General features: G+C 48.8%; 1 protein-coding gene across 1 annotated transcript in view; it reads left to right on the top strand.

The window, feature by feature from the left end:
* Positions 1-10269: 10269 nt before the first annotated feature.
* The window catches only part of Trnp1 (TMF1 regulated nuclear protein 1), a 1395-nt gene continuing 585 nt past the window's right edge, over positions 10270-11079 (top strand). The window contains exon 1 of the mRNA XM_029565218.1: positions 10270-11021. Within this exon, the coding sequence (XP_029421078.1) occupies positions 10799-11021 (223 nt within the window). The 5' untranslated portion in view covers positions 10270-10798. The remainder of the gene's footprint in view (positions 11022-11079) is intronic.

Here is an 11079-nt window from a genome sequence, read left to right as displayed (position 1 = left end):
GCTCTGGATTCTGCATCACAGGCTTACTCACAAGTAAGCAACACACACACACACACACACACACACACACAGGACAAATAGATGATGGGAAGACAAGAGCCCCTAGCTACCCACCCTAGCATCCTTGACTTCCCTGTCTTGCACAGGTCCCAGTTACTCACCATATTTCACTGTCATGTGCACATACCTCAATCTGAATGACTGTGTCCATGCCAAGGCTTTCTGATCTTCCTCCCTTTTTCTGAATTGAGAATGCCCAAAGGGCAGGGACCTTGCCTAGCTTGATCATTCCCATATTCCCAGTGCTTGAAACAGTATCTGGCATACAGTAAGTGCTTAATAGAAGCCTGTGGCAGGAATGAACTTGCTAGAGAGCCAGGCATATCTCTCTCTCTCTCTCTCTCTCTCTCTCTCTCTCTCTTTCTCTCTCTTTTTCTCTTTCTCTCTCTCTCTCTGTGTGTGTGTGTGTGTGTGTGCGTGTGTTCATGTGAGTGTATGAGTACACATTTGCCAGAGCACGCATACAGAGGTCAGAGGACAACCTTAGGTGCCAATCTTGCCAATCCACCATATTTGAGACAGGGTTGTTTCCCACTGTGTCTGCCAGGCTAGCCGGCACAAGAGCTTCCAGGGCTCTCCAGTCTCTGCCTCCCATCCTACCATAGGAACATGGATCACAGACATATGCTAGCACACCTAGCTTTATGTGGGTTCTGGGGATTCAAATTCAGGTCCTCATGCTTTTGAGGCAAGTGCTTTATCCACCTCCCTAGTCATCACCCCAACCTTGCTCTGGCATTCTTTTTTTAAAATGTTTTATTTGGGACTGGAGAGATGGCTCAGTGGTTAAGAACACTGGTTGTTCTTGCAGAAGACCCAGGTTAGAATCCCAGCACCCACATGGCAGCTAACAACTGTCTGTAACTCAGGTCCCATGACATGAGTGCAATTATTTATTTTTATTTTATGTGTATGCGTGTATCACCTGCATGTACATAAGTGCACCTGTGTCATGTAGTGCCAGAGGAGGCCAGAAGATGGCGTTGGATCTGCTGGAACTGGAGTTACAGATGGTTGTTAGCTGCCATGTGGCTGCTGGGGATCAAATTTGGGTCCTCTGCAAGAGCAGTCAGTGCTCTTAACTGCTGAGCCATCTTTCCAGCCCCGACTCTGACTTTCTTAAGAACCTCTTGACTGGTATGATTAATCCCTTGGGTATACCAGGTGCTCTTAGACTCAGCCTTTCACTCCAGCCAGTAGATGCTCCTTGGGTGCAGTTCACAGCCATGTACTGCTCTTTCCCAGAGCCTTCCACAGCTCACTACTGCCACTGGAAGCTTGCAGCCACATGAGCAAGAGGACACATGGAGGGAAGTGGGTGGAGTCCATGTTCCCCTGTCATGGTGGAGTGTGAATCAGCATCAGATGTCAAGAAGAGCTGGTTCAGCCAGTAGCAGAGGAGGCAGCAAATGCCAGACCCAGAAGCAGATGGAAGGGGCAGAGCTGTGGGCTGGCAACCATGGACTGCCTGTCGAAGCATCTCAGGCAGATGGCAAGGACTAGAATGCTGACGCTGAACACACTGACATCGTTGCCCCGTTGGTACTTTATTGATGCTGGGTACTTACAGGGTACTTCTAAGAAAAGATAAAGAGTAAGTAGGGGCACACAGAGAGAAATAGTGAGTATGACTTGGCAAGGTTAGTTTCCAGCAATAGTGAAAAGGTGAGGGGGGTAGACTGAATTTTTAGAACCCAAGGCAATAGAGCTGGTCCGTTGGCCTGACACTGTCTTGCTGGGCAACCTAGAGCTAAGCGACAAGACTTTTCTGGGTCTGCATTTTGTTACCTTTCAGATAAAGCTTTCGTATCAGCTATGTGCTCTGCCAGGTTTCCCTTTCCTGGCTCCAGGTTCAATGTCACCTCGAGGAGGCGCTTCCTTGCTGTCCTTCTTACTCCTTCCAAATGCCACAGCAATCAATGTCTTCCACAGGCCATTATGACATCACTCTAGTTTATGTCCCCGACTCTAGCCTGCTCCTCCAGGCCAGTGACCAGTACTGTTTGGAGAGCTTAGGGGCATAGTACTTTATGTGTATTAATTAAAGAGGTTTTACTTTACGGTTTTTCTGTGTATGTGTATGTTTTTGTTGTGTGACGTTTTCTTGGGAAGATGAACAAGTGTCTGTTTCCCCTAAAGAAACAATTCCACCCAATTTGAGCTTGGTGAACTAATTAGGGCTGCTTTCAAGAACATGGGTAAAGGGTTACTTCCTTACAACGTATAAGTGGTTACACTACACCCCTGAAGAAAATGTCTCATGAGTCCCTCTCCTCCCCCATGAGGGAAGGGTAATGGGTCCATTCATAGGCAGGTCTCCTGCAGGTAATAACAGTTGCTGAGAGTTCAGTAGGGCTGGATCCATGTCATGCCCAGAGAACAGCATTCCACACATTTTGTTTTGTGTTTTTCTTTTTAAAAAAAATGCCAGGCGTGGTGGTGCATGTCTTTAATCCCAGCACTGGAGGCAGAGGCAGGTGGATCTCTGTGAGTGCAAGGCCAATCTGGTCTATATAGTGAGTTCCAGGACAGCTGGCGCTACAGGGATACCCTGTCTCAAAAAGACCAAAAAAAAAAAAAAAATTTATGTATTTATTTTGGGTCTTTTTGAGACAGGGTCTCCCTGTAGCCCCAGCTGGCCTGGAACTCACTATGTAGACCAAACTGGCCTTGAACTCACAAAGATCTGCCTGCCTCTGCCTTTGCCTCCAGAGTGCTGGGATCAAAGGCATGTGCCACCATGCCCAGCCCAATAATGGCTTTTGGGGGGGGGCGTGCATATCATGATGTGAATGTGGAGGTCAGAGGACAACTCTGTAGAGTTGATTCTTTCCTTCCACCTTTTACATAGGTTCAAAGGAAACAAACTTCAGTCCTCCAACCTGCATGGTAAGTACTTTTACCCACTGAGCATCTCTCCAGCCCCTGAAAATAAATTCTTGATTTTGATTTCTCCACCAAATCTTCCCCTTTGTCTTTCTCCTCTGTCCGGAGCATCAGAACCTGCTGTTGTGCAGCCACACTAATCCACCCTTAAATCCTGTCATTTCTCTCCAAATAAAACCCAAATCTACCCCATTTCCACCTCTTGCCATTAGGCCTGGCACTGTCCTCTTTCCCGTGGATTACTTCAGTAACCCCCTAACAGGTCCCTTACGCCCCCTCTTGCTCCCTTCCAGCTCATTCTCTCCTCTACCTAGAAAAAAAGCCTCATCTTTCAGAAATCAATCAAATCATGTTGATCCCCGACTTAAAGGCTCCCTCCCTTTCCCTCATCATACAGAGTAACATCTGAAATCCTCCCCCTGGGCTTCGGGCCCAGGCTTCATCTCTGAGCTGAGCCCTCCCCACTTTTCTGCAGGCTCACCAGACAAATGAGCACACTGGGCTTTCCATCTCAGGACTGCTCTATTTGCTAGTCTCTTCTGCTGAGGGTATCTCTCTCCTGTTCCACAGGTCTAATTCCTGCTTAGTCTTTCAGGTCTCAGCTTAAATGTCGCCTTCCAAGAAGAAGCCCACCCTGGCCCCAACTCCCTCTTCAGCCATGTCAACTAGCTTTTCCCTGGAAGTAGATGACCTGGGGTTTGCGCCAACACTCCTTGACTGTGTGACCAAGACCACTACCCTCTAGCCTTCCTTTTCCATGTCTGTAAAATGTTGTATATGCCAGGCATGGTGGCGCACGTCTTTAATCCCAGCACTTGGGAGGCAGAGGCAGGTAGATCTTTGTGAGTTCAAAGCCAGCCTGGTCTACATAGTGAGTTCCAGGACAGCTGGGTCTACAAGGAGACCCTGCCTCAAAAAGACCGAAAAAAAAAAATGTTGTATCATCTCAGAGAAGCCACACCTGGCCCAAAGGGAACACTCTGTAAATATCAACATATATTTCATTATCCTTTTAAAAAATTAAATTGAAAACCAGGTGTGGTGGCACAGTCTACAGGTAGACCCTATCTCAAAAGGACCAAAAAAATTAAATGTTTTATTTTATGAGTATGTTTGCCTGCATGATGTTAAGTGTACCACATGCATGCAGTGCTCACAGAGGCCAGAAGAGGGCATTGAATCCACTGAAACTCAATTTATAGACAGATGTTAGTTTCCATGTGGGAGCTGGGAACTGAACCTGAGTTTTTTGCAAGATCAACAAGTGCTGTCAACCTCTGAGCCATTTAAAAAAAATTTATATATACATCTTTTTGGGACAGGGTCTCCCTGTAGCCCTAGCTGGTCTGGAACTCATTATGTAGACCAACCTGGCCTTGAACTCACAGGGATCTGCCTGCCTCTACCTCCCGAGTGCTGGGATTAGAGGTGTGTGCCACCATACCTGGAGAAAATGTTTATTTTTACATGTATGTATGTGTTTATGTGCATGCAGTGCCGGGAGAGATCAGAAGAGGGTTTTGGATCCTTGGGAACTAGTGTTACAAAGGGTTACTAGTCACCATAGTGCTGGGAACTGAACCCAGATCCTCTGTAAGACCAGGGAGTGTTTTTAACCACTGAGCCATCTCTCCAGCCCCAACAACATGCTATTTTAGTGATGTAAAAACTGAGGCCCTTACTGGGGATGTAGCTCAGTGATAAGAGTGCCTGCCTAGCATGCAGAAGGTCAGAAGGTCCAGGTTTGATTCCCAGCACCCCAAAACAAAAACAAAGGCAACAACAACAACAAAAAAAAAAACCACCCCTCAAAAATAGCGATCCTAAAGGTGGGATGATTTGAGCAGTACATTTCGGAGGAAAGAATGCATTCTGCTTGTCAGAAATGTGACAAGGTATCAGAAGCACATGGTACCTGCTGCCTCTTTTGTGAATAGTCACAGCCTTTTATTCCAGGAAGAATAAGTAGGGCAGATTTTTCATGACAGAAGAGATTGAAAACAGAGAGAGCCTGAGCGCTCTGGATGGAGCAGCAGGGTGGATTGCAGGCTAGGGACTGGATGACATTGGCAGTGCACTTGTGATTTGCTGGGGAAGACATCCAGTCTCTGGTCCAAGTACTCCCCTCCTCCAACGCTTAGGGATCCAGAGGCCTCATATTACCAATCGGGAACAGAGGCACTAAGAGAAGGGACATGCTCAAGTCTACACAGTGAATGAAACCCAAGGCAAGATTCTTTTAAGCCTTAATTGATTTCAAAGCTCTTACAATGAGAATGGAGAGAAAGAGAAGGTGAGGAGGAGGATAAGAAGAGGAAAGAAAAGCAGTGTCAAATGGGGTGTCAACTGGTGGCAGGGGCACTGACAGATGTGTAGGGCAACTAGAGACTGAAGGGAAGGCAGGGGCCTCTGCAGGAAAGGGGAGCTGGAGGCTGGAAGCTGGCTGCGTTATTTTCAGAACTGCTATCTTTGTCTGCATCTGCTAAATTATTAAACCGTGATCACATCCTAGAGGGTGTCAGGCCAGCTTGCCAGGAAGAGACGAAAAAGGAGGGCTTGCATCTCTGAGCTGGGGCCTTGAATCTTCTAGATAGGAATGAAGAGGCTTCTCAGGTCTTGACCCCTTGTCCTATCCCATGCTCAGCTGATGGAGGGGACATAGCTGGGGCCACAGCCACAGTTGCTACCCCTTCCCTTGAAAGGCTCTGTCTGCCCTAGCTCTTTTCCTGGGCAGGGCTGGTCCATACTGGATGAGATTATGACTTCTGGTCTGGGTGGCTTCTTTGTTCCCAGTAACTTAGACTCAAACCACAGGCTTTGAGTCAGATAGAAGCAGTTGTAAAACTTTGTGCAAGTCCTTGCATCCTTTCTGGACTACAGCAGCTCCATTTCTCAGACAAAACACTGAAGTTCAGAGAAAGTGCCTTTCCCAGGATTGCAGAGCTAGGGAAGGACTGAACTTCCATCCAAACACAAGTCTCCCTGCTTCCAGCCCCTCTTTCCTCTCTTCTTTCTTTATTGTTATTGTTATTTTTGTTGTTTTGAGAAGGTTCAACTCTCTAAGTAGCCAAGAATGACCTTAAACTTCTGATCCTCCCGTCTCCACCACCTGAGTTGAATGCTGGGGTTAGAGATGTGTGCCACCATACCCAGCTAATTTAGGGCTGGGGGTTGAACCCAGGGAGTGCTAGGCAAGCATTTTACCAACTGAGCTATACCCCAGCCTCCTTTCTTTCTTTCTTTCTTTCTTTCTTTCTTTCTTTCTTTCTTTCTTTCTTTCTTTCTTTCTTTCTTTCTCTCTCTCTCTCTCTCTCTCTCTCTCTTTCTTTCTTTCTTTTCTTTTTTGGTCTTTTTGAGACAGGGTCTCCCTGTAGCCCCAGCTGGCCTGGAACTACTGATAAAGTATTTATTTTCCTACTGTTCTACAAAAGGAATGTATAACATTATAAAGAGCAGAAAAATGTAACAGACATAAGTGCTGAAAAATGCATTTCCTGGCTGGGAATGGTGGCAGACAGTAACTTCAGCATGAGGAAAGTGGAAATAGGAGAATTAGTTCAAGGCCAGCTTCAGCTACATAGGAAGTTCAAGATCAGCTTGGGTTACATGAGACCCTGTCTCAGAAACCAAAAATAAGGGGGCTGGAGAGCTGTCTCAGCAGTTAAGAGCAGTGACTGCTCTTGCAGAGGACCTAGATAGTGCAAGTCCCAGCAGTCACATGTCAGCTAACAACTGTCCATAAATTCAGTTCCAGGGGATCTGACACCCTCTTCTGGCCACTTCAGGCATTGCATGACATAGGTGCACCTACATACATGTAGGTAATTCACTCATACACATAAAAATAAAAATAATAAAATATTAAAAATTAAATAAATAAAAAACAAGCAAAACAAAAAAAAATGAAAATAGGGCCAGAAAGATGGCTCAGTGGGTGAAAGAGCTTGCTGTGTAAGCCTGATAACCCAAGTCTGATCCCTGAGATCTGAATGGTGGAAGCAGAGTACCAACATCCAAAAGTTGTCTGCTGAACTCTACACTGGGACTGTGGCACTTGAATACACACACACACACACACACACACACACACACACACATAAATAAATAAGTAAATAAATAAATATCTCTTGGCGTTTTAAAAAAGATAAGATTAAAAAGGCATTTTATCTTTCTGGCTTTGAAGGACCTCCTGAATACTGGCATTATAGGAGTGTGTGAAATTCCTGGTGAATGTGGTACTGGGGATAGAACCCAGGGTCTTCTGCATGCTAGGCAAATACTCTTTCAACTGAGCTACATCCCCAGGCCTCAGTTTCCACATTTGAAGGGCCGTGCTTGCCAGGCTGGCTATGTGGTGACAGGTACTTGGTTGACTACAGTCTTTCCCCTCCTGGGAGTGTAGAGCTCAGGCCAGTTAAGGAAGATGGCAAGAAAGCGAGCAGATGCCAACCCTCTATCGCCTCTGGTCTTTCGCACATGGTACTCCCACCAGGAATCTTCCCTCACTGCATCTCTGTGTCACTCACTTTGATTCATCCTACAGGTCTCTGTTTAAATACCACCTCCTACAGGAAACTGTCCACACTCCATCTCCCCCAGCTGGAGAGATGGAGTCTCCTGCAGTCTCTGTATTTCCTCCGTCCCAGTCCAAATGGTACTGAACTGCTGTCCATCACCTGTCTGTGTGCCCCACTGCAGTCACTAGGAACAGGACTTATTCCATAGGTGCTGAACCTTCCTGCAGTCAGCCCAGCAGAGGAAGAAATGATCAAATTGCTGAATGGGTGAAAGAAAGCAATGAATGAATGAATGGGTAAAGGCACTTTTCCATTTTCACCAAGGCCCCTCCATTGTTTTCAGTTCAAACAGATATTTATTGGGGGTATAGCTCTGTGGTAGAAATCTTGTCTAGCATACACAAGGCCCTGAGTTCCATCTCTACCTCCTCCCTCCACACACATTGAGTGATTCATAGACTCAAGCACTGTTTTTTTTTGTTTTGTTTTGTTTTTGAGACAGGGTCTCCTAGTCGCCCCAGCTGGCTTGGAACTTGCTATATAGACCAGACTGGCCTCAAACTTATAGAGATGCACCTGCCTCTACTTCCTGAGTTCTGGGATTAAAGGTGGGTGTCACCAGGTCCAGCTCTAAGCACCCTTTTTAACTTCAAAGGATTCTCCTGATAAGCAGCAAAACTAGTATAGAGGGAGATGTTATCAATAATGAAAACGTAAACAGGAACACATGAAAAGACACATATATGACTTGTGGGAAATACCTCAGAGGATAGGAATAAAGAAATATTGTTGGGCCGGGCATGGTGGCGTACTCCTTTAGTCCCAGCACTTGGGAGGCAGAGGCAGGCGGATCTCTGTGAGTTCAAAGCCAGCCTGGTCTACATAGTGAGTTCCAGGCCACAGTGGGGGCTACAGGGACACTGAAAAAAAATTGTTGGATAATAGGGAATAGCTGGGCTTGGTGGTGCACACCTTTAATTCTAGCACCCATTTTCTATTTTGTGTGTGTGTATGTGTGTCTATGTGTCACAGCCTGAGTGTGGAAGTCAGAGGACAACTTTGTGAAATCAAAATCACTTCTCTCCTTCCACCGTGTGGGCTCCAGGGATGGAACTCAGGTTGTCAAGCTTGGCAGCAGGTGCCTTTACCTACTGAGCCATCTTAATATCCCTTAAGACAGGTTCTTGTCATGTAGCCCTGGCTGGTCTGGTACTCAAAATGTATTTTGCTTTTCTTTCTTTTTTTCCTTTTTTTTTTGGTTTTTTGTTGTTTTGGTCTTTTTGAGACAGGGTCTCCCTGTAGCCCAAGCTGGCCTGGAACTCACTATGTAGACCAGGCTGGCCTCAAACTCAAGAGATCTGCCCGCCTCTGCCTCCTGAGTGCTGGGATTAAAGGGATGCACCACCACGCCCGGCCTCCTTATTCTTTTTTAAAGATGGGGTATACCCCAGGCTAACTTTGAACTCTTGAACTCCTGATCCTCTTATCTCCACCCCCTCAACCTCCTCTACCTCCCCCACCTCAAGAGTGCTGGAATTGTAAACCCATGCCACACTTGGGACTTGCCTGTCCCCTCCCCTTTCATCTAAGGAGTTCCAGGCAGGGATCTTTCTGCTGCCATGAAGCACCTGTCAAGCATCCCTGGGAGGGTGGGAGGATGCTTTTCACTGACAAAGGCTCAAGGTTGAATGACACTAAGCAGACCCTTTCAAAAGGATGCCACCATGGGAGAGGAGAGGGTGGCATTCCTTCTTGCTGGGGACCATCTGGCCATTCCCAATCTCCCTCATTCTCACTAAGCCCCTCTGACTCCCAGAGTCCCCATGCCCTGAGCCTTTCTTCGCCACTGTACCCCTCCTCTGTACCTAGGCATTCATTTACCACCTGCCTGGGCTTAGGTCCTATCACTGCACTGAAAGGCCCTTCTCACTGAGTCACCTCTCCAAGCTTCTCCCCTTCTCCTCCCCCTTCAGAAGCTACTTCTGGTCACTGAGCATCCCTTTAACTGCCTCTGAGTTCTTCCTCTTCTCTCAGTCTAATTCCCCTCACCCTCCTTTCCCTTCCTGCGACGCTCCCTGAGCTCTCTGGAGCCTTGCTGTCTCGCCCACTAGTCCTCAGCACTCAATCAAAAGACACCTGTAAGCACTTAGGGAATGCTGGAGACAGGCTGAGGCTCTCCCTCCAGACCTTTCTTCCTCCCATCACCACCAGTGTCGGATCTTTGACCACACTGTCAATCAAGAAGCAACGGAGGCAGGGATACTGTGATCCAGGCTAATGTTTAGTAGGGAACATCAGGACCACTTGTGCTGCGAGGAAAGAAAGTGGGCAGAGCCAGCATGACTAAAATTCTAGATCTAGAGAGTCCCTCTGCCACCAGAGGAGGAGGGAGAGAACCTCAAAGGGCTCAGAGGAGTGGCTGAGCTATTCAATTTCCGTCCAGATTCAGCCACCAGCCTGCAATGTGACCTTGGGCAAGGCACCGCAGTATCTTCTGAGCCTCTTTCCCACCTTTGTGTAAAAGGTGGGGGGAGGTGTCTTGCGCGATGGAGGATCACTTACAGGCAGGGGAGGAGCAGGAAAAGAATTCTGCATGCTTTGGGGTCTTCTGGGGGCCCCACCCAGGTTGGCGGGCTGAGCAGCAGCGCCCTGGTGTTTGTTTTGCAAGCTAAGTGCCTGTTTGATGTACAGTCAACCCAACTAGATGCCCATCCTCCCGTGGACACCAAGTCATTCCTCTGCCTTTACCAATCCACAGCCCCCAGGGAGACAGGAGGCGGGGGGGGGGGTCCTGGGGAACCTTGTGGCTCAGGAGACCTGGCAGAGTTGATTCCGCCTAGGGGTGGCTTCAGGAGTGGGCAGGAACACTGCACAATGAGTCCAGCCTCTTGAGTTCTAGTCCAGGCTCTCACTGCCCTGTGGGGGCCTCAGACCAAACCCTTCCCCATGTGGGAACAAACATGACTTTTACGCATCATCACCATCGAAGGCAGTTTACTGTTCTGAAAGTCAAGCAAAGGGACATAACAGCCACTTCACCCAAATTTTGGCCTTGACATGGGGAGGGATGTCCTAATAGGGCCCACCTGGGCGAAGGACCAGGGACCTGAAGAGTTTGGGGGAAACTGCGTCGGGTGGAAGGCAGGGCGGATTTGGGGCATGCAAGTCTCCGATTGGCTGTGCTGTCCATCGCTCCGCCTAGTGCTCTATAAGACGCAGGGCGGCCCGTGCGGCGCCGGCGTGGGCACTGCGGCCGCTTTGCTCTCGGCTGGTACCCAGTGTCCACCCTCCCCGCGCAGCGCAAGCGCAGGCCGCCGCGGGGGTGGTGGCGGGGGATGCCGGGCTGCCGCATCAGCGCCTGCGGCCCCGGGGCCCAGGAAGGGACGGCAGAACCGGGGTCCCCCCCGCCGCCACCCCGGGAGTCCCTGCCGTCCCTTCAGCTCCCGCCCCCATCGCTGACCTTGACCCCGACCCCCACGCAGTCGCCGCCGCTGCGGGAGGCCGCCGGGGAACCGGCCGGCGCGGCGGAGGGTCAGGAGCTGCAGCGCTGGCGCCAAGGTGCTAGTGGGGGAGTCGGGGGCGCAGGGGGCCCGGCGGGGAGCTCTGGGTGCCCGCC

The sequence above is a fragment of the Nannospalax galili genome, unplaced genomic scaffold (assembly GCF_000622305.1).
Source record: "Nannospalax galili isolate Female #2095 unplaced genomic scaffold, S.galili_v1.0 scaffold1798, whole genome shotgun sequence".
NCBI lineage: Eukaryota > Metazoa > Chordata > Mammalia > Rodentia > Spalacidae > Nannospalax > Nannospalax galili.
This window is presented reverse-complemented; position numbering and strand designations above follow the sequence as displayed.